This window comes from Pleurodeles waltl, chromosome 8 (assembly GCF_031143425.1).
Source record: "Pleurodeles waltl isolate 20211129_DDA chromosome 8, aPleWal1.hap1.20221129, whole genome shotgun sequence".
NCBI lineage: Eukaryota > Metazoa > Chordata > Amphibia > Caudata > Salamandridae > Pleurodeles > Pleurodeles waltl.
In genome coordinates this window covers 1415655699-1415682808 of record NC_090447.1, presented here as the reverse complement: position 1 = coordinate 1415682808, position 27110 = coordinate 1415655699, and the positions used below count along the sequence as shown (strand labels likewise).

Sequence of the window (27110 nt, the reverse complement as noted above, 5' to 3'; positions counted from 1 at the left end):
CAGAAATCCTGAAAAGGAACACTTCTGAACATCCAAGAACCCCAGATCCGTCAGGAGGAACTTGCTGCAAAGGAGTCTAACTTCACTGCACCATCTCCTACACAGCTTCAGGTGTTTCCTAGCTTTTGAATTTTGAGCTTCATAAAAAATACTAAGTCAGAAGGTAAACTCTTTGATCAGGACAAAGCTGCTTGATTTATCCAGCCCAGGCTCGGCCTGAAAACATGCGTAGGTCCAACTTTACCTCTTCTATAGATCGTCATTGGCACCTAGTTATTTTTGGCACCATTTTAATTCAAACTTTAAAAAATCATATTTGCAGTTCCTCCTATTGGATTTTTGTCATTTTGTTTAGTACATTTTACTCTATTTTTCTCATTTGGTTTGGGATTGTTTTTGTTTGGTGTTTTAACTTTATGACTGTTTTGGTCATGCATAAATACTTTACTTATTGCCTTAAGTTAAGCCTGTCTGCTCTGGCCTGTAGCTTCCAGTGGGCTGAGTTTAATTTAGTGACTTTCGGGTTCACCCTGACAATAAGTTGGTGTCATTATCCCTTGAGGTGGGCAACTGCCCACCCCAAATATTAATTCAATTTAATATTTAATCACAGTTTGCGACTAGCCAAATCCCATGTTGGTGCATCTATGACCAGAGCCTCAACATTTTTCAACGGACAAGATGAGAACACACTTGTCACTGTTTGGTTACAAACCGAATTGCCGTTGGGCTGTCTGTCAAAATTTGGGCAGACTGGCTGTGAATGGAAGGGAGAAAGCCTAGAGCACCAGCTAAACTGCCTTGTGTGAGCAGGTTTCTGTGCAGAATCTGATCCTCTGAACACCACAGACCTTTGTCACAGTGTCAAGGCACAGCACAATAGTGTCTGCCAGATCTCTTAAGTTATAAGAATGTTGTAATGTGTTTGCTTACATTACTTGGCTGTTGGTCCTGACTGTGGCTAAGGTATTGAAATAAACTACAGTTGGACACACGTAGGATCTTGTGTAATATCTCACCTTGCCACATTTTGGTGATGAGCCTGTGGTTGTGGTCTGGACCAGTGAAGACCTCAACACATCTGGTAAGGACATTCCCCTTTCAAAAAGAAGGACAAGGTGGAGTTCAGGAGAAGCATGCCTTTAGGAGTGGGCCTAATATGGCAATGAAGGTATTGTGCACAAAGAATGTGAAAAAATGACTGGCATGAATGCACTGATAGAAAGGAACATTTGATTAGAGGAGACTTATGAGATCAGGATGTGTGTGATCAAAGTTAGGAAAACGGATCACTCACCAGGGTGCCCGTGCAGCAAGGTTAAAAAGGACAAAACTACATATGAGGCAAGTACCAGAGATGTTTCATAAGGGGCACAAAAGAAATGTGTCAATTGGCTATTGTTTGTGAATCCTGTATTTTTCTTTGTGTTGGTATATAAATAACCCACATCCCCCAAAAGCCCTGAGCTGCTTGACTTGCGCCACCACTCAGAGTCAAGCGCTAAAGGGGTACCTAGCACAGTTGCTCAGGACCCATAGTAGGTCAGGCGCCAGGACATCAGGAGTAAAAGGCATCAACTCCCAAAGTTGGGCTCAGTAGCTCCTGCTTGCCTCATGGCCCTCTGAATGGAGTTCTTACATATATTAATGAATGATTTGAGTAAGCAATTGTGATTTCTTAAATGGGCATAACATATTGATAGCCTTTCCCCCTTACCACACAGGAAGCATAGATTGTGGTTGCTGGGAGGATTTTCAGCTTTCTTTGCCATTTCCCAAGTAAAAAAGAAGGGTATCACCTTAAATAGCCTTCCTTGACGTTTTCAAAAAGAACGTTCAAGTTTTACACCAGACAACATTATCTACATTGAAGAACATGTTGATCATAATGGCTCTGTGATCTGAGCAAGGGGAGGTGTTAAACTTTAATAGCCATGAAAGGGGCTTCAAAAAACCTAGCCGGGCAAAAGAACCCTATTATGCTTTGGAGTTTTAACAAGATGCTTTGGTCTTAGCTCGGACATGGTTTTAGTAGGCCTTCCGATGACTCATTTAAGAGGAAGTCCAGATGCATGTTAAAATTCCCCAAAAGTACAGTGACCTCCGATTCTCAAATTAATGGTGTAAGAAATTCAAGCAGAACCTCTTGGGAGGAATAATTATGTACTGCAGTCTAAGCACCATTACAAGTTTAAAAGACCTCTCTGGGTTAATTAGCCAATTAAGGGAGAGATTCTACTGAGGCTTATGTATTGAACAAAAATACTCCAGGGTCTTTGTAAAAAATTACCTAGCCATCCTATTGGTCCTGAAAATGTTGCGAAGTTTGAAAAGTGTATTCAAGATTAAATTGTCATTATTTTTAGCCATATTATTCTAATAAAACACATAGAATTTCTGTTCCCCAGAAATTGTAAATATGTGCATGCATTACAGTTGGTCTAGCATTCACCAATTCACAACTGTATTTCAAATCAGATGGGGCTTAGCTCTCCCCACTCAGTACTGAGTAGCTTCAATATAGAATCTACAAATTTTTCTCATGAATTACTAATTAGTTAGTATAGTTTTCATTTTGAGTTAGAATTAGTCTCCTAACACCCTTAAAGTCAGGCATAGTGAGGGACAAATACAAGATGGAGAGTATCCGTGCACGGATGGAGAGCATGTTGCCAGAAGCACTACCACACGTTTTACTCTCTTATTTCCCTTTGTTTGCTACAAGGTTAAAGGCTGTACATATATTTCAGCAACCATTGTTTTACCCCTTCCATCCATTTGTATGCATGGTGCGATCCTGAAGTTAAGTTGTCAATTATTCATGAATGTTTCATCCAGAGGATCCTCTGCTGGCTGTGAACCTCTGCCCATTCACATTGTGTGGCTAATCGGTCAGACGAGGCCTTGTAGCCTTGACTGAAGGCCATAATTATGAAGGTTATCAAGCTTGGCTTTTATCATATAATTACACTCCACCTGGAAAATAAAATTCTAACAAAATTTCTGACATCTAGACTGAATTTAATATAACAGAGTTGTTAGGGCATCACCGATCAATCAGGGTTTTTTGAAAGGGCAACCTAATCTGACAATAGTCCACAAAATAAAAGAAGCACTGTGTCCTTAAAGGTTCAAAATCATTTCACATTGCAAAATTGATGATTTCAGAGAGTCTATTAAAGTGAGATGAAAAGTTAACAGGGGGCACCATATGTCAATGGATGAGCTGTTGGGAGGGTGGGCAGACAGGACAGACTATAGGTTGGCAGAACTTGGCATGCTTCCCCCCAGCAGAGGGAGGTGTCATAGGGCTCTGTGCTGAGCTTCCACTCCCTTCTTTAGCCCCAAGAGCACTGGTGGTTTTATGTGGTGTATTTCTGCATCTCTCAAAACCAGGCCCGTATTCCTCTACAGTGTAACTCCATGTGCAGGAACACCTACTTTGCATAGTATTGGCTTGAGCCATAAGGAAAATGTTGCTTACCCAGTAGACATCTGTTTGTGGCTCGGAGTGTAACACGTTTATTCTAAGAATCTTTTCAAATCACGCGATCGAGTAACTCCTCCTCTCAGTGATAGTGCGCATGGGCATCGAGTCCTTTGTTAGATTGTTTTCTCTCTGCTGCCGGGTTCGCATGTGTTTCCTCTCGCTCTGGTGGACCTCTGTTCGCTCTCTTTCAAGCTTTACTTTCCATCTTTCTATCTACGGCGGTATAGTTTTCAATTGCGTATTCCACACTTTAATTAATCAATCCGATTTTCATCGTCAGGGTTGGTTTAACACCCTTAGGAGTGTCCATGCCCTTCTTGGGCCTACTTCGATAACTGTTGTCGAAAAATGCTAGGCTAAAGGAACATATTCCAATTAGATTCTGTCCTCAATGTCACTCCAAGTTTCCGTACACGGATCAAAACTTGGTGTGTAATTTGTGCTGATCTCCAGAACAAATGGAGCCCAACACTAGATGGCGGACTTATGCAAAGCATGTGTATCTACAGCCACATATGCCATCGACCGACTTATTTCGATTATTGGGATATTTTCAGCATATTTGGTACATAGGGGCAAACAAGCAGCTGACATAATTTCCTTCCCTACAGACAAATATTCGATTTATCCATGATTTTACTGCAGCAACGGGTGGAGGGTATGCCTTTACTAATGGAAAGAAAGTGACTGTACAATAGTAAGTAATATGTTTTATGAGTTGCATGATATTAAGCAGATTTTCATATTAGGTAGACTGGAAGACACAGGTACTTTTAAAAGGTATGCTGATTAGTGCATCAAATAGGTTTTTAAGAGAGCAAAGTGAAAAAATATCTTTCAAGCAATTATGAAGTGTGCAGAAACAAAAGGTGTGATTACTTGTTTATATAAACCACTGTCCACAGTCCAGATGTCTTAGAGGTTCTCGTACACAGAGATGTGACTGATAACAGGTGCCAATGATCAATAATAATAATAATAAGAATAACAATAAGAATAACAGTGGACACGTGATAAGGAACATGAATAGCTGTCCCCTTAGAGAAACTTGCAAAAGACATTTGATTATGTAGAAACAAGGAAAAACACAGTAAAACAAAAACTGAGTCACAAATTATTGCAGAAGGAACAAAGAAGATCAATACCTGTGATTTCTCAAATATGGAAACACGTAGTATAACAGACGTGAGATTAACGGCACAGCCTTTTCTTTCTCATCACTTCTGTACACCATGTCCAGTAATAAAGCGAGCACCTTCAAAATCAGAGAGAATAAGGGTTCACCAGAGTACAAAAGCAACATCATCAGAAGCTAGTGGACATGTCTCCAAGATATCCCCCGGTCAATGGGGTGAAGTGAAGAAGTGGGGACTGACAGCGGGCTTTACAACATAATTTTTAAATACCTAGGCTAAAAGCAATAGCTTTTGCAAGTAGCCACAAAGGGAAACTAAAGCAATTCTCTAGTACTTTACCGTTTGCCAGGCTATATTTCTATCCATATGCATACCCATAAAAAAAAGTGTGTACAGAACGCAAATTATGTGCTGTAGATGGAGCAGTACCTATCTGGTACAATGTGACCTGACTTAAAATCGTCTGCTGAAAATGTGGTTACTAAAGAAATAGCCACACACAAAGAGATGATGGACGGAATGCTGAAACTTTTCAAACACTCACCCCCAGTCACAGATCTGGATTAAATCTGTTGTTCTTTTGCTCACAGTGCCACCCCAGTTTGGAGCCAGCCATATGCAAATCAGTTTTGACCCTGCTCGCCATGGGCACAGTCCAGCCTGAACTGCCAGGCCAGGTTCTCCCTGGACCTGAAACAAGAATCCTGGGACTAGTTTCTGAGTATCACCCCCTCATCAGCCAGGCTAGCTTGAAAAGCTTGAATCCAGTGGCACAGCGAGCAAGGGACCCAAGTCTGGGCATACCCTGGACACTTAGGGTGAAAATACCAACACACAAAAAGATGATGGATGGAGTACTGAAACTAAAGAAATAAAAACTAGTTTTAACTACTGCGACAGGCCATAATGCTCATTACTCTTCCTTTGACAGTTATTAATCCATTAAAATTGGCTTGTCCAAAAATAAAATAACCTTGAAAATGACCATAGACATTAAATATATCTCACATATGCCCAAAAGCTAGATACCACTGCTTGAAATAATCTGTTAAAAATTACTTCTTTGATAAATCGACAAGTGAAAGTTTATCAACTATTTAAAAAAATCAAAGCACCTCTTATAAACACATTTGAAAAATAAATATAGGTTTTCTTGTCAGGTCAGACTCCACAGTGCCACAGTATGTAAAGTGCCATGACCAGGCCAGTTTTTAAAAGACCCCATTATGCAAATAACGCATCACAGTTAAATTTAATAAATTCAGCATAGCCCTGTTAGTGATGCCCAGCCAGCAATGCACCATAATCAGACCAAGTTCCACATTGCCTCAGAAAGTAAAGGATTACAATAGTTTTCCTTTTTCCACTGACCAATAGTACAGATTGCTGTTTTCTAAGCAGGAACACCATCGATGGCGTTTGCTAAAGCAGAATATAGAACTGGACAGGTGGAGTTCAGACTGCTGGAGGCCTCCACCCCACCCCATGCCCTAGCACAGTTGGGGATGTGGAATTCCTATTGCTTGACGACCAGTGCATATTGTTTGGGAGTTAAGTACAACTTTTTTGTGTTTATGTTATCTGCTGAATAATAAGGACCAACCACCCCCAGCACAAACACTTTTGCTGTCAGTTTACAGTATGGTTGTGGAAAAGAGCATTGTACCCTGGCAAGATAAGCATTAATCGTTATGAGACAGCTGAAATTGTAATTATTGTTCATTAATTGAAAGCCTTTACTATTAGGACAAGAGCTCTAAGAAAATACAGTAAATTGTAAGGTAACCTTGTTTTTGATGCAAGCCAGTATTTACAGATCTAGACGTAAAAAACGTACTACTAGCAAACATTTGGGAATTCCATTTTGACAAGACCAAATAAAAAATTGTATATTTGATAATGCGAAACTCTGCAGAGCAAGCACAGACTTAACTTGCTAAGACATAATTGTTTTCTCCAGGTGGAATATAAAGTACATTTCTGATTTGTCAATGGAAGAACTGGGTTGGAGTTGGTGAATACCAATAAACATGTAGGTTTATGGGCATGCACAAACTCACGAAGCATTCCCGTCAAGGAGCTACCACTTCCTGTCTACTTACAGCACCTGTAAGCAGATTTGTTCCCATGAAAATCTTCATGCAAGTAAAATCTTTCAAGAGTGCAAATCCAACTTTTGCACTGCAGGCTAAACAAGCTTATATAAACAGCTGAGATTCAGGCCCTTAACATTTTGATTCTGCACTACCTTGTAGAGTTCATTTAGTTTTTAATATGAAAAACAGTCACTGATATGGTGCTTGGTATTGCTTATAATTATGGCAAACAAGGGATCTAAGGCTCAGTAAAATGAAGTGATTTGCCCTAAAATTACACAGGGTGAGAATCCCAAGACAACAGGGGCCACAGGCTAAAACGGTAGGGACAAGTGAAAGAAAGAGACAGTGAAAGTGACAATGTTAGCAAAGCAGAGAACAGTAGGGACCATCACAGCCCCACTGAAACTTAGAGGACAAATAGTGATGACCACGGCTGCGGATTGCCTCCAAGATGAGATTATGCTATAGGCGGTGGTCGATTGCTCAAATTGGTAGGTTATGAAGACATTGAGATAAGTACAAGGCGACATACACAATGCAAAGCGGTAATGCGGATTTGAAACACTGGTGAGACACTACTGAGTGGTAGTTAAATTGTTTGTGATGTACTAACCAAAGTTGGATCAACAGGCACTTTGCACGTTGGGGATGCAGTTAGTTACAAGCCTGCAAAGCAGGGCACAAGGGAGAGGGAAGTAGGGCAAGAAGGGAAAAAGGGCTGGGTTATCTGATTAACACAGTCATCTCACAGCTAAAGAAGTGAAGAATAGCACAAAAAGAGAATAGGAGATTTAGTCATGAACAGGTCATAGCTGGAATGGGAGTGGGCAATACATCACGTAGCCCTTGATGACTGCTACCATACCATACCATACGAACCTGGAATGATAACAGGTAAAGAGAGAAATTGTTATGTAATGCCTAAAGTGACACTGCCCAGATGTAGTTATGCTCCAATACTCATTTAAAGGGTAACAGTTATACAGTATTCAAGAATTACGGGTGTAAGGGGTCGATCTACGCTGGATTTACCACTGATTTTAGAGGGATGAGCTTCTTGGTCAGAAAGGTGATACTATAGTATCACCTTTATGGCAGACCAAATAAGGCACACCAAATATGGCAGACCAACTCTGGAGATTTGTGGTGCAAACAGGAGACTGGAATGGGTTAACAATGAATCTATGTTCAGTATATATGCCACCTGCGGTGCACTCTGTTACATTACAAGACAGAGGTTCTCTGTTATTACAGTTGCCTGAAAGTCTAGTGATATTAGGAGGTAAAATTACAAAGAAAGGGAGCACATTGCCTACACTCCAGCAACAAAGTCCAACCCCAATGCATCATGGTAAATGCAGTCGAATTCGTAGTTCATTCAGAAAGTAATAAAGTATTTCGCCTCTGTAGGCGCAGCAAGTGCTGTTTATCCCTGTACACGTGTTTCTGGGTTTAGCCCGTCATCAGCAGGGAGCAGCATGGTATATGGCCTTTCTTGAAATGCCGCCAAATGTTTTCTCAGGTTTATGTACCACTCATGGTGCACAGGTGCCTCCCAAGGCTTGTCAGTCGTGGCTCAAGGGAGGATATTAGGAGGTGAGCTTAATATGGCGGTCAATGTGGAGATAGAAAGGGCAAGACTTAGAAAAGGACATGGTGAAGCAGGGTCCTTGCCAAACTTTCTGGATAAAATAGGCTTAACAGTTGTGTGGCAGGCTCACAATCCATTAGAGGCATTATACTTTCTACTGAGCAGCCTACAACAACTTCTCACAAATTGCTATTTCTTAAGATACCTAGCACATTTAGGTTGTTTATCAAGAGTCAGGCAGCTGGCTAGGGGAATTTCTGTCTATTGACCCTCCGAGTTCAGGAGATAAAAGGAAGCCACCAAGGAGGGATGGTCACTAAACCCATGGTCTTAAGAAAAAATATATATATAACCAAATTGAGGGATAGGTCAGAGTAATACTTTAAAGAAAACAAAGGTTTGGTCGATTCCGGGATCACACTATGCGGAGCACATAAGACTGGAGTCAGGGGCCATGTCACCCCATGAATTGCAGGGGAAAAGGAAAAAAGAGGGCCAAAGCCATCATTTACCCCTGAACTCACAGGAATCTTGCTCTGCTACAATTGTGCTGATACACAGCTAAACAGGAATGTTGCTCTGTTGCTGAGGATGGTCTATGCACCAGGTTCTTGGTTTTCCAGCGTCTGAGGTAGGCAGTACATTTGGCAAACTGCTAGTCTGGTTGGGATAGAGAGAGTGTAATAGGATTGGGACTTTGAGTGAAGTCTGTCTCTGGGCAGAGGGTTAGAGCAAACTGAGAGGTGGCAAACTCCTTTGTATAACACTACAGGTGAGTCTATTCCAAGTGCATGGCTTTGTTAAAGATGCCAGGGTCCCCAGGCTGTCACCAGAAGATAGAAACTATAAACTAAGATTCAGCCCGAGGACATTGCAAAAGCAACTAGGGACATGCAATAATGTAAGGCAGCAGGCCCGATGGCCTAAAAACAGAGCTTTAGAAAAGGATGGTGAGCAAGTTAACAGTACACATGTTACATATGCTCGCGGAGACGCTGGAAAAGGGCTGTCTCCCGTATAATGAAAGGATGGCCACAATTGATGCAATATTGAAATAGGTCAACTCGCCTGATGAATGTGCTTTATTAAGGCCCATATCGTTGCTGAATGCTGAGGCAAAGATTCTTGCCACGGTGCTGACAATGAGACTAAAACAACTTCTTACTACCGGACCAGTGTGGCTTTAAGCTAAACAGGGGAACAAAGCTCAACTTGTGTAGACTATAAGGCTGTGTGGGGTACATGAAGGATATACAGAAGCTGAGTACTCTATTGTCATTAGGTGCCACAATGGCGTTTGACACCCTGGAGTGGCCATATATACTTGAAGTCTTAGAGAGAGTGGGATTTGGATCCCAATTCAGGCGTAAGGTGCATCTTTATTCAAGCTACATATGGCCATGGTCAGGGTTAATGCAGCTATGTTGAGCCCATTCCAATTAGACAGGGGATCTTACAGGGATGCCCACTTTTATCCTTGATTTTGACTTTGGCACTAGAACTCCTTGCAGCATGGGACAGGTCAGACCCTTAAACAAGGGATATTAGATGGTAGGACGCATGGGATGATAGAATCTCACTGTACGCAGATGATGTGTTACTATAGATGGTACAACCCAAGGTAAGTATCCCAAGAATGATCCAGCTCTTTCAAATATTTTGGAAGTACTCTGGTTACAAAATATACTGGGATAAAATCCCATTTGTACCCATTGACGGTGAAGTTACTGAAATTACCAATAAGCTGCCAGACCTGATGCAAGGCTTCTGATACCTAGGGGCATAGGTACCTTTCTTGAAGAAACCCTATAAACTTTGCTAGACAAGTTCAAAAGTGATGTCAAACACTAGAGGGTCCCGTGGCTCTCGCTGATGGACAGGGCGGTCATGTCTGAAATGATCTAATTGCCAAACATTTTGTATGCTCTTCAGAACACTAACCTCAAACTACCAGATGACTTTTTCAAAAGGTGGCAGCTCAAGTCTGGTTGCTTTTGTGGAAAGGGAAGATGCCCTGCATAGCATTAATTAATCAACAAGAAGGGTATATTATGGTGATATGCCCCTTCCAGGCATTAAAACATACTACTGGGCCATGCAGTTGGCAACCATTAATGACTGGAAGTTTGCACCACAGGACAAACCTTGAGTTAGGGTTGATAAACATGCAATGGGGAGCAGAGGCTCTACAGCACGACTGTATATGAATAGATCTTCTGTAACATTACTAACCCATGCGTGAACAGTAGTGTCATTGTGGAAGGAAGCCATAAAAATTCTCTAATGGAGGGGAACACTCACTTAAGGGACACCCTTGTGAGATAGTGATGCAGCTGCAGAAATAAAGAAACTGGAGGGATTTTTGAGATGGGACCTCATAGGAATTAGTAAACTAGGAAATACACGATTGGGTGATGAGCTGATTTCCCTGGATATCCCCCTTCAGGAAAGCCAGCTGGCAGAATTCAAAAGTTTAGATACCTGCAGATCAAGTATGCCTTAGGATTTCACATAAAAAAAAAGGCATGGACATTGTCAACTCCTTTCTGATGCAAGATAGAGTACTGAATGATTCTCTTAATAAAAACTCATTTTCTTCTGCAATGCTTTGCCTTTTTTCGTTCTAGTGAACCCCACAAAAAGCTTATCGTCCAACCAGTGGACTTTGGTATCATCTATATAGAAACTCAGTGCTCTCTTGGGGTCCAAGTGATGTCGTCTCTCGTCCTCCTTAGGGAGCTGAGGCGGAGCAGAGAACGCTGGCAGGGTGATGGTTTGACCAAAGTGGAAGGGAACCCCAACCTTCGGCCAGAAGGATGCCTGTGCCTGCAAAACCAGTTTGTCTGGGAAGAGGGAAGTGTATGGTGGATTGCAACAAGGAACCTGAATGCCATCATCTTAGCACAATGTATGAATGAGCTATGAGGAACACAGTCTTGATAATAAGGAGCCATAACGGACAGTTGTGAAGCGGCTTGAACAGAGTTCATATCAAATAAGGCGGGCCAGATTAAGGTCCCATTGGGGCATGATAAAAGAAAAAGGTGGAAATATAAATTGTAGCTCTTTCAAAAATTGCATCACAACGAATGACATCAGAGCCCTCCTGGACAAAGGTGACTCAGCTGTCCAATTCTCCTTGACTGTTCGGCAGCCTTCGACACTATGTCCCACCATTTCTTGATCAAGAGGGGCCAGCAGATAAGCATCCAAGACAGTGCTCTTAAATGGATCACATCCTTCCTCTCCGGAAAGACTCAGAGGGACCACCTCCCTCCCTGCACCTCAAAGCCTAAGAACTCAGTCTGCACGTCCCCCAAGGTTCATCCCTCATGACTCCTCCCACCCCCGGACACCAGCCAACATCATAAGGAACCAAGGGCTGAACATAATCTCCTACGAGGACGATACCCATATTGTCCTGTCACTCTTCAAAGACCCCTCCACCGCAAATAAAAACTTCCACTTCTGCATGATCAATGTCACCAACTGGATGTAAGAGAACTGCCTCAAACTTAACACAGACAAGACATAAGTACTACTCTTCCAGAACACCATCTCGCCATGGTGGACACATGGCGGCCTGCCGACCTGGGACCTTCTCCAATCCCCACAGACCAAGCCCAGAACCTCAGAATCATTCTGGACAGCAAACTCACCATGACGAACCAGATCAGTGCAGTCTCTGCCACCTGCTTCCTCACCCTCAGAATGCTCTGCAAGATCTTCATCTGGCTCCCTGTATCCACCAGATGCACCATCACCAGGCTCTTATCACCAGCCCCCTGGACTATGGTAACGCTCTCTATGCAGGGATCACCTCACACCTCCTCAAGAGACTTGAGACCATCCGGGCCTTGGCGGCATGACTCATCCTTGACGTAACGGACACACATCACGCCCCACCTGAAGGAACTCCATTGGCTCCCTGTTCACAAGAGATGCCAATTTAAGATTCTTATACACACCTACAAAGCCCTGCACAACCAAGGATCAGCATATATCAACCACCGCCTGAGCTTCCACCAACCCGCGAGACACCTGCGTGCCGACTCGCTCTCCCTCGCCAACACCCCCTGTATAAGCCGCAGCAACACTGGTGGTCGATCTTTCTCCTACCTCGCTGTAAAATGCTGGAATAGCCTCCCCATTCACCTGAGGACATCCCCCTCCCTTCAGGAAATCAGAAAGGGTCTCAAGACCTGGCTCTTTGACTGAGACCCCGAGCAGATAGCACCCAATGCCTGAAAACCCCTATGGGTGATTAGCGCACTATACAAATCCGGATGACTGACTGATCGAGAAGGGTCTGGCTCTAACCCAATCACGGTTCAGTATTTGTCACTGCAGATCTTTTGTCATCTACTACGAAATCTGAATGTGGTCGGAGAGGTCTACCTGATGTTAAGCCCTCTGGAACTTCAGATCGCACTGCAGAGCCCGCATATGCCACCTGGCATGTCTGACCAGCAGAATGCAGGAGGCCATCAGTCCCAGAAGTCTTAAAATCTACCTCAATAAAATCTAGGACCTAGGCTAAAAGATAAAGATCATAGCCTCAATGTCCTGGCCTCTCTTTCCCGGAGCAAAGGCATGAAATCGAACAATGTCCAGAATGGCTCTGATGAAGGGGAGCATCTGAGAAGTCAGGTGTGGTTTTGGCATGTTGATAGTGAACCCCAAAGATGACAGGAGGTTTGCCATAGTCTAGTGGTGGTTGATGACTGCCTGGAGCGAGCCCACCTTCAACAGCCAATCATCAAGGTAGGGGAAGACTGGCAGCCCTAACCTCTGAAGGTGTGCTGCCCCCCACCGCCATCTCTTTTGTGAACGCCAAGGGGGCACCAACAGGCAGCACAGCAAAATGAAAATGCTCCTCTCCCCCCATGATCCGCAGGTCGTGCCAATATGCCAGCAGGACGGGAATATGGAGCTAGGCATCCTGCAGGTCCAACACTACCATCCGGTCTCAAGGACCAAGAGCAGACAATACCTGGGTGCGAATGAGCATTCTGAATTTCTCCTTCCGGAGGATGGCATTGAGAGGGTGCAGGTCTAGAATAGGTCAAAGACCTCCATCCATCTTTGACACCAGAAAATAGAAGGAACATCATACTTCTGGCACCAGCACCCTCTAGATGGCCCTTTTGGCCAAAAGGCACGTGCACCCTGCGGCAAAATGGAGACATGGTCTTCTGCCAGTTGCTCAGGGGATGGTGAAAGAAAGAGTAAGGCCTATCCCTTGTGCACAATTTGTAGGACCCACATGTACAACATGATTACCTACCAACCAGGTAAGAATCACTAGATTCTGCTCTCCCCGGATTGCTGTGTCCTTGCAAGGGCATGCTAAAGAGGCTTAGAGCCTTGGCTGACCTTGGCCATGGGGATGATGGACACCACTTCCCCTATTAGCCATTAGAGGGGACGATCAGAGTCACTTCTTCAGGGAGTGAACACACCATCACCAATGAACTGGAAGCAAGCTACACCAAGTTGGCGAGTCTGAATAAGGGTTAAACCGGTCATAGGGTGCTTGTGCTTCGCTTCAGGATTGACTTGATCTGACAGTTTAGGCCGGATGGTTCCTACTGAAGCAGGGTCAAGACTGTTTTGCATTTGGTCGGGTTCCTACTAAGGTGGCATGGTGTGCAAAATAATGAAGGACTGGGATGCGGCCCGAGTAATTACCAGTGGCTGAGATTAATTCACGCATTCCAGCCATCACTTTTTTGTATATGTCAGTCCAGGAATATTATAGCAAAAATAAAGGCAGCTAAAATATTAATAAGGTAAGTATATATATTGAAAAGTGGGCCTATCTTGATATGTAGATTGTCAAGATACACAGATCTAGAATTAGGTATAGTAAATCTAGATTTACGTATATATACAGTTGATATTTTTACCATGTTTTTCATACTATGATATTGAAAACTTGATATTCAAGTACCATACATTTCATGACACAAACCACTTTTTTTAAAAGTTGTGTTCACTGTCATGACTCAGGGATGGTTCATCCATTCACAGACACAGATTTTAACATTATTTGATTATAAAACGATAAAATATACAGGAGCCAATCATAACTTCCATGTTCTGAGTTGGAAGCAATTTGTGCTTACAGCTCATAGGCAATCGTACCCCCTAAGGATAACACTTAAGTAAAAGGTCCCAAAAATATTTTCATGTTTTCTCCCAGGAGAAATGTTGCTCTCGAGTTGGCAGCTGAGCATAAACATTAGGACATGATCTATAGCAAAAAATAGTAAGGCGCTTACAAGGTGTTCTTCACATTCCAGGGATAGCAATAAAGATATCAGGGAAAACTTGCAATCACTTATACTAAGCACAATGGAATCAGATTTTTTGATGATACACTAATACCATGAAATAAATGAAGTTAAACAAAAATATATTACTCTTACTTCTGCAAGGAGTGAGAGTGCTTGAACACTATACATCGAGGGAGCTGAGGCAGATACCATAGAAGACTGTGCTGCTGTTGCTGTACCATCTGCAACAACCAAAGTGGCTTCGTTATCAAATCTGAAAGGAAATCCATAAGCACCATAAACAAACAGTGAGTAATACACCAAGATCACTACATACCATACAAATCTTCTTCCTCATTATCTTCATCAAAGGAAACTTGGGCCTGGGGCTGGGCTTTTACCTCCAGATTTCTACTCAACCAGCTTGTCTGTTCCAAGGAGGAACCAGCAACATTCCCAACAGCTTCCAGAATTTTCTGTGTCACCTCCTGAAAAAACATAACAAACCATCATAGATCATTTACTGAAATCAAAAGAGAGCCCAAAAGAAGGGATTAGCTGGCACACTTTAACAGATAAGCTATACTACTAATTCTGAAGTTGCAATTCTATCTAAACTCCGCCCCTGTCACACTTTTTATAGTGAATCTGTTTCTACACATGCTAGCCTCTTCAAAATTGTTTCCTATTCTGATAAGCAGAGGGTATGCTTTGGTATTCAGCCATGCACTTCATTTAGAAGTTGCAAGGGGTCTCAGTTATGACGACCCCTGGCTTACCCCTAGCGACCCCGGACCTCAAAAGTGGCAAAATCAGTGCAGGGTACACTACAGCTGCTTATCCTTACGGACTTTGTTTGGGGCTCTACTCTCTTTGTTTCTATCAATTTTTTATTCCACTAATACTAACTAATATTACATTACTCAGTATTAGTGTAATAAAACATGGAGTGCAATTAGCTGGAATATGAGCTTCCTGGGAGTCGTGGTAAGTAAACAAAGATTTTAAAATGGGTACTGCATGCGTGCCTCCGGGTGAGAGTGTGTACATGAGAGAGAGTCTGAGTGAGTGTGAATGTGTGTCTATGTGTAAGCCTGCATGTGTGAATAAATGTGAAAGTCTAAGGGAGTGCAGTGTCACTTCCACTACCCCTATAATTTTGGTGAATTGATATCTGTGTATTCAGTCACATAAAAGGATTAGAAGAAGCTATTGACCTCAAATATCTAGCCTTTTTTATTTTTTATGTTGCAGTTCCCTATGAGTTGATCCACCTTGTCTCAAAGTAATGTTTCGCAGTTGAAGGACATGCTACAGGTTTACTTTGCACATGCACTGTAAAACCTGATATTCTTAATAAGGCCTGTTTTGTCATACGCAGACGTTGCCACCGACCAGGCTACAGAATCAACAGCAGCAAAACTAGACCAATATGTTTTGAACTTTCAAAGTTATCAGAACCATTAGCTTAAAAGGTTATACTTAAAGGTCTGGCAGGAAATTATGCTGACACCTATGCTAAAGCCAAGGAGCCAGGTGAAAGAACGTAAATAGAATCAACCATCTTGGACTTCCTGTTAAACGTTGAAGTGAGGAACACATACTAGGTTTCCCTTCACACACAAACAGCACGGACCACTAATCAACAACAGTGTTGTTTGATGAATTAAACATTTCCCAGAAGAAACCTAGAAATGGATAGCAAATATCCTGGCTTCTAACAATAACGTCTATACAACTTTAGAAAGTCATGGGGAAGTGGCACAGTCTCTGTGAAGCATGCCACTCACTTTATGAATAAAGTCCACCCATTCACTGATATCTTCAAATGCAAATTTGCAGAAGCTACCTGCAAAAAAAGCTGCACATAAGGCAAAGGCATAGTAAAATCAACCTCATGCATGTTGCCAAATGATAACAAAAAAGCCACTAACATCCTCTACTAGTCCCTGAATATCCTTGACTATTTTGTGAGAATTTAAGTGCACAAAACCCCAACTGTGGATTTCCTCAAACAGTGTTCAGTAATGCATGGTAACAAACCAGAAACCCTTTGACTTCTATAAGACAAACAGTGTGAAGCACTTGCATTAATCCAATCAAGATGGAAAATCATCTGATGAGAAATACTCAAAACAGTGTTTGTCGTTGACAGTATTGGTTAAAATTACAAAACTCTTCGTGCAAGGAGCTCATTATTTGTAACAGAATGAATGATACAGGGCAAACTGGACCTCAAATATAACTAGTAAGTGGTCCCTTTCAGTAAAGTTGATAGATCTCAGCTACACCGTGGAGAACCTCTTCCCAGTACCCCAATATGCATTAAAATCATTCCAAAGTGCAGTCTACCAACATTAACAAAATATATAAAATCTGCTGGAGGAATGAATTGGGGCACATCATAGCAGAGAGAACTGGGATGGAAAGCTGTGATAAAATGTCGTTCTAATCACTTGCATCTGCAGAAAATGAACTTTTGGGGATAGTCTTCCAACAATTCCCTATGTTGGCTATTAAAAAATACCAATATGTTGATCATGTTATGGCCTACTTGAACATGGCAATGAACTAAGCTGGACTTAGTCATACATAATTAACTCATTGATGAGGAGCTCCTCAAACACATTTCAAGGATTCCCAGAACACAATTCAACATTTTAGTTAATGAAGATAGGATGCACACCTGAAGATCTTTCTGATCCTTCTTGTTTTCCAGGCTGGGAGTTCGTGTTACAAAGTCATTCAAAATGCTGTCAGGAAACACAAAACAGAGCGTAACTGACAAGCCAAAACTGATTGGTCAATCCTTAAAATAGAAATGAGTGCTCCACTGTCTAAATTAACATTAAAAAAAATTAAAGTTAATGTAAGACAATAGCAACATACCTAAGCAGCAGGAAATAACCAGGTGGTGCTAGGTTCAAGGCAACAGACTCCTTCAGTAATCCCAATAAGGGAGGAAAGTTCTCCTGAAGAGCTGGGACAGTAAGCCTGCCAACAAAACAGATGTACACATTTATCAACACCACAAATCAATCCTTTATGTAAACAAGTCCAGTTTATGAGCATGGAGAAAATAAATACGGCTGTCCAAGGAAACAGCATGTCATATGTGTGGAACCTGGCCTAAAACTGTGATTCTTCATACCTGCAGTCGACCTCGATCAGGAAAATAAAAAAAGACTAAGGAAATGTCCTTAGATACAGAGGCCCACATTACAAGTGTGGCAGTCTTAAGACCACCACACTAGCAGTGGCGGTCTTACTGCCTCGGAGCCGGCAGTAAAGACTGCCGCATTACAAGTCTGGCGGTTTGGCCGAAGCCAAACCACAACAGTGCTGCCAGTCTTGCCGGTCCGCTGTGGCCGGCGGTGAGCTCCTCTGGGCCGGCAGCAGGTCTAAGACCGCCGGACGTATTAGGAGGCAGCAAACTGCCTGGCTTTTTGTGGCGGTCGCCCCTCCACAAAAACCGTGGTGGTAACACACCTGGCGAAAGGAATCTCCATTCCTGTGCCGGCACATGCACCCCGTCCATACATGTGCAAACCCCCCCCACCTACATGCAAACACCCCCCAACCCGACCGCACGCATACAAACACCCCCACCCTCTCTCACATTGACATACATGCACCCCCACTCACTCTCACACTGACATACATGCACCCCTACTCATCAACACACGCCCTGGCATGCACCCCCGCTCAACACACTCCTTGACATGCACCCCCACTCGCTCCCACACACCCATCCAAACACCCCCTACTCGCATGCATCCCAATACACACACCTACTCACCCGCACCCCCCACACACCCCTCTCCCCTCTGCTTCCATTCAGACACATACAACCTCCACGCACCCATATATACACACACGCACCCCCATACGGCTATACATACACGCACACAGCACACACATGCACACAACCCCCCACTCCCCTCCTGATGGTCCACCTACCTGTCTGGGCTTCCGGGAAGGGATGGGTGTAGGTGTTTCCACTGTCAGCGCGGCACCGCCATGCAGGAACCGCCGTGCCGTATTACGTCTTGTAATACGGCAGGCGGAGCCCTTTTGTCGTGGCGGTGGAGCCACCTCTCACCCACCGTCAGTCAGGCTGACGTTGTAGGATTTCCGCCCTTATACGTGCGGAAATCCTTGGGTGAGTCCAGATACAGCAGTCTTCGGACCGCCAGCACTGGCGGTCTTTGGGCAGCTGCAACTTCGGCAGTCTTTCCAAAAGTAGTAGTTGTATGCATGCATTGTTCATTTATTGGGTATTGTGATCTGCGTTGTTGACTGTAAGTATCACACTTGCCGGTATTTCCTTCATCATGAGCCAACTGTGGTGCCATGCTGGAGCAATACAAATGCTTTTGCTCACTATGTAGTGTGGTGTAATCACGAGGGCCACAGCGCTCCATTCAATTACTACCTATTCAGAAAAGATGTTATTATGAGAATGGATAACGCCTCTATGAAGCTATTTGGGCATGGTGAAAAAGTAGTTTGCACTTAGCCACAACTGGAGCAAATATCAGAGTCTTGAGTGTTACAAAATTACTGATTCATTCATCATATCACAACAGGCTTATCTGCAGGAAATCAGAGGTGTTTTTGTATTATTTTAAAAACATCTGCATAGCTTTCTTTTTTTTTTAATGAAAAACCACAGCTGAAAATGTAGGCATTTAAAAATAGTCTACGCTGACAACTAGCAACAAATTACTGCTTGTCCTGCTTTCACACCTCAGGCCATTCACCTGTCCCTTTTCAGAAATAGCACAAAGTCACTGTCACATTATCTGGAGTGCTATCATATTTTCCACAAATATCTATGCATTGTTGGCGAATATGCCAAATGGAGGCCATGTGGGTTTGTCCAATAAAACAAACCGATTCCAGTGGTGTATCATAAATGAAACCATTCATGGTCATCGTTATCCAAACACGAAAGCCATTATTAAGGAATTTTCATTTACATTTAATATCCACACCAATTTGTAAGCTGAGAAGCATGTCTCAAAATGGCACCTGCTTAATGAAAACTAATCTGCTAGTGCAGAGGATTGGTGGGTGAGAAAGGTGTCACACGTGCTGCCTCACAAAGCTTCATACTCTGCAGAGACCTGACAGCTGCTCTCAAGAGTATAGCTTTTAGATTTGTCCTACAACAGGAGGCATGAGCCAGGTCTACCGCTGTAACCACAGAACAAATGCACTGGCTTCTCAGCTGTTGTGGGAGAAGGAAACTGGGAGACCTTATTCAAATTACAGATACATTTAATTGAGCAGGTCAACTGCAGGAAGATGTCCAGCCTTAGAGTGTATGGATGATTGATGTGCTAAGGAACTCAGGTCAGAGTGATGCTTCTCAGTCCTTGGCACTTAAGTCTTTGAAATGTGCTGCTTTTCAGCATCTCCACCCATTCCTTTGCCTGTATCTTTTCTTACTGTCATCTAATTATGTACGACAAGAGACCCACTGAACGAGTTTGAAGGGGGAGTCTGATGTCACTCGCATTACTCTCGCTGGACACATCTACACCCTGCTACTACATTTTTGTATGCTCATTGTGTAATCACATACACATATCATTTTATTTACATCACATGTACACACCAATAATTACTTTTTGCCTCACTTGAAGGACAGTTTTAAAGTCTACTAAATGAGAAGTGGAACATAACGTTTACTAATGCTATACATTAATATTAAACAATTACACTGATTAATAAATGTAGCATCACCATACCTTTGGATAAAAGCATAACAGAACTGCAGCATTGGTACATCCACCAAAGACTTCTGGGAAAGAAATAATAAGAACTTTGTTCATTAACTAAAGACAGAGGAGTTTGAAATGCAAATTATACCACTTTAAAGTTTGCTTTCACAGTGCCAAGTAACCGTTTTACAGGGTGCGAGTCACTCAGCAAAAATCCCCAATCTTAACGTGAATTTCTGAACATGCATTTCAACCTTCCAATTTAACAAAGCATTTTAGAACATTTCTAAGAGCTGTTTTATTATCCAGTGAACCATCTCTTTACACCCATCCCATTTTCCTTATCTGCACTCTTACCAGAACCTTACGGAGGTCCAAGAGAGAAAAAACTAAAAATGTGCCTCATGCATAGGGAGCCTAGTTCCTGTGTGATGGGTATATTAGCTATGTGATGCCTGAAAATGAAGCCCTACATTCAGGGTCTGACTCAAGGACGTACAAGAGTAATGACACGCCCACCATGCCAGAATAGCATGGTAGACCTACTGCCATAATATTTTTTCCAAGAAGTGTCTTTCAACTAGTACACACGAGCTGTTTCAAGAAAAATGTTTGACAGCACACTAGTCTGCATTTATCAGCAAAGTTGAAGGTGAATTCACAAGGCAGCCAAGGTGCTTAACAGTGTATGGGGCCTTTCAATTCACATCACTGTACTAGCTAACCAGAAAACTACTACAGTTATACGGGTTGTCATAGGCAGCAATGCCACTGTTTGCTTTGCCTTAGCAGAAGGCTATGTCTGTGACCCATCTCATTACCTTTCAGCTTTTAGCCTCCAGTATCATTTCAGTCTTTCTTCTCTAGATAGTTGCCCAAACTCTTCTACCAGTTTTCAGGCGAATCGGTTTGACTGCCATTTCTGAGGGATGGACTGAACCTCATAACTGTCAGCAGAACCTTGCCTCATCAAATAATCAACCCAGCCATGGACCGTAGTTTTGGGGGAAACACAAGCCCATGTCTGCATCACTTATGGACTACAGAAACCATTTACAGAGCTACTTTAATAACAGGTGGATGAAGTATCCTACACATCATTTGTTTAAAAAAAACCTCAACATCCAAATTGGAGCTGAACCGACTGGAATTCACTATCACACTCTTCTGCAGTTTCTTTAACCATAGGCAGTCACTCGGAGTCTCAGTGTAGCCCATGGACTCTGAAGCAGCAGGTAAAATAACAGACGTGAGTGGTGAGGGTGGAAAAAGGTTTAACATTTCAACAAATAAGCCAGAAATGACTTTCCGTTGCCAAGCAATTGATGTGCAGGGAAGGGGGTGGCGGGGAGATCAAATTACAACAAATGCTTCTGCAGCTATTTGTTAATGATGCTTTGAAACTCTGGTCTGGTGTACGTATCAGGGCATTTTGTGGCATCCCCAAAGACCAGGACTTTATGCATGTAGATCCAACAAATACTTTAAAAAACGCAATACAATACAGATATTAAGCCATTTACCTCCTCTCCTTTAATCTGTGGCGGTTTCTTAACCACTTCTTTCACCAGCTGCAATATGACATCATTCTTCAGGGTTTTCAGAGAGCAGACCAAGTCAACAAGGATAAGCTGAGAGGCGCTGGCACTTGGAAGAATCTGCATAAACATTTCAAGAACAGGTATCACAATGATAAAATTATGTAAATTATTGTTCATAAGACATATATATGCCATTTTGTACAAATTAGTATTGTTTTTAGAAATCTGAAACCCTTCTATTTGAGTTGTTAACTAAACTGAAGCCTTTCTAGAAATTATGTGAAAGAATAAAGTTACTTTCATGGTGAATCGGTTATTCCTACTCTGTCTACCACTGCCAACTTAGGGTACTTTGACACAATATGTTTGGAGAGTGTTAGCACCTATGACTTGCCCAAAGGTGTCACAAAAATGGTAACTTTGTCCTAACCATACGTTTAATCCTCACCCTAAGTGTCCTTCCTTGTAAAGGACAACATGAATGCACAAAGCATTTGTGCCTAGGAATTTGTGAAACCACCTAACTCTCTGCTGATACTGACAGAAGATATAGCCCCAGAGAGGAGTGTGTTGCATTTAAAAGTAAACTTCTGTGTTAGCACTAGTGGGATTTCCATTAATTGATTAAAAAAAACACTACCTGATTTTGAAGAGCGTTGTAATCTAAAGTCATTGTAACAGAATTCAAGAGATTAACCTCCAAAAAGGAAAAAAATTGGTATTCCCTTTAGGGTGAGATGAACTGCTACTCAAAAAGCCTTTCTAATCATCTGGAAGCAGATGTTAGGGATCAAGGGTAGGTAGCAGCATGACAGGGATGACCTGATGGCAAAACACAAGCATTCATGATGTGCTTCTTTGATTGGCATAAGGAAGTAGGCATTGTAGCTATCAAAAGAAGACATCCAGTCTTCCACCTTCATAGCCTGCAAGATTTGAGCTAATGTCACCATCTGGAAGATTTGCACAAGGTAAAAATGGTTCACACAGCCAAAGATGTCCGGAGTCTTGTGCACCATTTCCAGTTGACCTGCCCGTCGGTCCAGTATTGAAAGTGAGCAGGTGAACTCACCGAAGATTAGGTGTTAAAGTAGCCCTTGGGTGATACGTTTGGGAGCAATTTATCCAATTGAAATGTTCAAGAATATTCAACACGTAGTCAAAGTCATACTGGACATCTAGATATTCTTTATTGTAAGGTTTTAGAGAGACAGCCTCATACTGGTCACCCAGATTTCTTTATTGCAAAGTTGTAGAGAGACAGCTGACAAGTGTTTCGCCCCTTACATGGTTGAAAACCCAGGCTTTCTCAATTCTTAGTAAAAAAATCTGTCACTTCCAAGACTCCAATGGTACATTAAACAGGGACAAGCATTTGTAAAAATTATTTCATCCAAGTGAGGTTGAAGTCCTGGGCTAAATCCTGTTCACTGTGGTGCTTACGTGCAGTCCAGTAAAGATGGTGCTGTTGGTCCTGAAGCGTTTTCATCGACCGGAAAGACCTGCAGGCATCACAGGTAGCCTTCTGGTGATCGGGGGAGAGGTACAGGTTACACACCAGATGTTGGTCAGTGTGGGGAAATTTGGCGTGGCACCGAGGACATAAGCGAAACAGCATCCGTTCAATCAGTTTAGCATAGTGGTTGGTGCCTCGTAGTGAGGTAGGCCTGTCTTGTGGGCTCTAATTATCCTAATGAGGCTGCTGGATTCGGGCGGCAGCATCACCTGAATTGTGGGGATGGAGTCCAATCCCACATCAAGTGACAACTGTCAACCTAATCTGTTTTGGCCAACTAGCAGCGCCTCATCTCTGCCCAAGAGCTGGAGTGATTTGTGGCAACCAGACACATTACCTAATGACTTCTAATGACTACTTATCGGGCATCAGGCAACTCTGTTTCGTGCTCATTTCATAGGTTGTTTTACAGTAACTGATGAGTGCTGCTAATACCTCAGTCAGGGTTGCTAACTTATCTATTATTGCGTCACTGAGACATCCCCGCCATGCCACCTTCTTTTCATTTGTTCACCCAATTGTCCAGTTTTCTGGTTAGTGTATCCAGCTTTCTTTCAAGCGTGTGTACACTTTGAGCCAGCATGTGTTAGTTCCAGGTATATCTCTAGTTTATGTGACTGCCAGGTAAGGGCTTTAATAGCAGGTAAGAGGGAGGGGCTTATAGTGTTTATAATGCAATCTGTTCTGTCCTCTCCCCCCGCCTCCTTGCAAGGCGAGTATTCCTTTGCAGTTTCAGCACCGGGGGCCTTCCTCATCTCCGCATCCCCACTATGGTCCTCCATTCTTGGCTCCCATAGTAACCAGCGGCCGTTTGCGGTTGCTGTAAGCATGACGCAGGGGCCATCCATTGAGCCTGGCAAAGGTGTTATTGGTGCATCCCCTATTCCCAAGGAGGCTGCACTGGCACGTGCACTGTAGTCATGGAACTGTTATGAGTCCTGCAAGACAGTGACACGCTCATTTATGCCAGAATGTGTATCTGCCTCCTCCGCACCAGGACCATCAAGATCTGGAACATACATTTCTGTCCTGAACAGGCATTCATATGGGGTATATCCTCCCAGGGACCTCTGGGCAGATTATTAACTGCTCTCTGGACTCCATACATGTGATTAAGCCAACTACGACCCGTGCCTAATACTCTAGCTGTTAAGGATTGCTTTAAATCACGGTTTCTTTGCTCCACAATTCCCTCTAGATGATATGGAGACAAATAGTACAGTTGGACCCCTAAAGAAGCCACAGTGTCCCTGAATGCCCTTGAAGCAAAAGCAGGGCCTGGTCCGAGTGGAAATCCGCAACTGCATATGTGCGATAAAGACTTGCAAATCTTTATTAACAGTTCGAGCGTCAGGCGAGCGTTGTGGCCATACCCATCGAAATCTGGAGCATGAGTCAACAGCAACTAGGATGTATTTGTTTGCACCATCAGGTGTCAGGGGACCACAATGGTCCAGGTATACACATTGTAGAGGTGTGTTGGAAATTAATAGGGCATTTGACGGCAGACCCTTTTATTTGCTCACAGATGTCACAGCAAAGGACATACTGCTTGGTCTGTTTGTATAGACCTGGCCAACAGCATCATGGTAGTAACAGTGAAATAGTAGAGTGCCACACCAGCATGGGAAGAAGCAATTCCATCATGCACTGCTTTAATAAACCCAGGTCTTTGATCTTGATTGGGTATCACATGATCACCCAACCCCTGGTATTGTTATTTGGGCAGTATTAAGGCTAGATATGCGGCAGGAATATTTAGTAGAATATGCTTTAAGCATGGCTTGCCTTCAGTGAAAGCTTTCACAGCAGCCAGAGTTTCATCATCCAACCTCGTCCGTGAACGAGTCATTGCAGCTAAAGAAGCCGTAGCTACTCCTGACTTGGTCGCCTCATCATTCAAGGTATTGCCAGTAACATGTATTTCAACACGTTCATGTGCCAACGTATGTACTACATGGACAATGGGTAGCGTTTCTTTCAGACCCACTACTTCCCCCACAGGAGTCTGTGTTTAATGGTGTTGCCTTTTGAATCTCTGATCCCATTCTGGCGCTAGTAATGCAGATATTCATTGAAGGACTGGACACAGTAGTACGAATCACAGACTATTAATGTTAACTGTCCTGAATCCGTGTGTTCCAGTGCCATTAACAGAGCCTTGAGCTCTGCTAATGGTGCAGTGCAGTTCCCTAAGGTCTGCGTGTAAGTGTGTTGTGGATGGCATTCACCATTTTTCATGAAGCCACTTACGACCACACAGGCAGTAGAGTATTGATGTTTAGTGCCTATTGGGGGCTGGGCTAAGCCATCAGTGTACATAATTATATGGTATTGTTCGATAGGCAATGTGTTTGCTGGAACTGGCCATTCAAGTTCATATTGGAGAAGTTCTTGAGTTTGTAATTTTGGGTCCAAAAAATAGTCAACATCAGTGGCCGTCAGAGACGTTGCCCATTGGATCAAACGTGGATGTAGTACCTTAGCATTAGGAACGCTGGTTTTGTGACAGCCTCGAGGGCTGGGATCGGAGATATGACAATGATACGTTTCCCCTGGGCCAGATGTCTCTCTTTAATGACAGCCGTCTGAACAGCAGTCAGTATTTTTGTGTGGGAGCAAAGCGTTGTGCAGCTGTGGAATGCAGATGTGATTTGTATGCAAACGAGACAGTTTCACCCTCACTGAATGTTACATGTGAAACCAATGGCACCAGCAATTACTCTGACGACCAAATGTGTTTTGTTGTCCTTTGAGTGTAAGCATTTAGCTGCAAGCATATCTTGGTGCAATGCTCAAAGAATGCATGTGTGTTCGACTGTCCAATATCTGCTTGAAGAGTCAGGAAGTATTAAGTCATATTATGATTTAATGCATTGTGCATAATCTGGAATGTATGTTCTGCCAAAGTTTAAAAAGCCCAACAATGACTGGAGATTTTTTAAAGTGTTTGGTGGTTGTAGTTGTGTGTATTTTTCTAAAAATTGGAGCGCTAGGCTCTTGCCTTCATCTGATAATTCATGTCCCGAAAATAGGACACTAAAGAAGGCTATTTTTTTTTTTTTTTTTAATTGAATTTGTAGCCTAATTCGGCAATCCCCACAACAATGGGGGCCACCCATCTTACATATTGCACAAGATCATCATTCGTAAGGTAGATGTCATCTACGTAAGACAATGCCTCAGGGTCAATGTTGTGTAAAACTGAAGTAACACGGGCTGAAAACAATCCTGGACTTTTCTTATACCCTTGTGGGAGTCAGGAGTTTTTTCTGAGAGCCTAAGGTGCTAAAACTTGTTACGTCCCAACTTTCAGGCGCTATATTTTAGCAGAAAAAAACATTGGAAATATCCAAGGTTGTTTTGTATTTTTTGCGCAATGTATTGTTTATAAGTGCTGTACTGTGTACATTTTTTATGCCAAATTTGCGTGTGTGGCTATTTACATGTCTGCAGTCTAAGACTATTCTATATGAATGGTCTGATTTGGCTACGGGGAACAATGGATTGTTCATTGGTGATACACAGGGTTCAATTATGCCCTGGTACTCTAGCTGTGTGAGGATTTCCCTCACAGGTGCTGAAGATTCATGCTTTATTACGTATTGGGTGTGTGGTTGGGGTTAAGACCTAATTGGTATTATATGGTGGGGAGAATCTTTATTCCTCCCTACATGGTTGCGATATAACGCGGGTGCCTGCCCCTTCGCCCAATCTATGGCGTAAGCTT

General features: G+C 42.8%; 1 protein-coding gene across 1 annotated transcript in view; it reads right to left on the bottom strand.

Moving 5' to 3' along the window:
- The window catches only part of DOP1B (DOP1 leucine zipper like protein B), a 604399-nt gene that overhangs the window by 119220 nt on the left and 458069 nt on the right, over positions 1 to 27110 (bottom strand). The window contains exons 23-29 of the mRNA XM_069202530.1: positions 21847 to 21981; positions 20351 to 20403; positions 17484 to 17588; positions 17281 to 17347; positions 14932 to 15082; positions 14748 to 14836; positions 4636 to 4745 (exon numbers count right to left, since the gene is read on the bottom strand). Coding sequence (XP_069058631.1) covers positions 4636 to 4745; positions 14748 to 14836; positions 14932 to 15082; positions 17281 to 17347; positions 17484 to 17588; positions 20351 to 20403; positions 21847 to 21981 — 710 coding nt within the window. The remainder of the gene's footprint in view (positions 1 to 4635; positions 4746 to 14747; positions 14837 to 14931; positions 15083 to 17280; positions 17348 to 17483; positions 17589 to 20350; positions 20404 to 21846; positions 21982 to 27110) is intronic.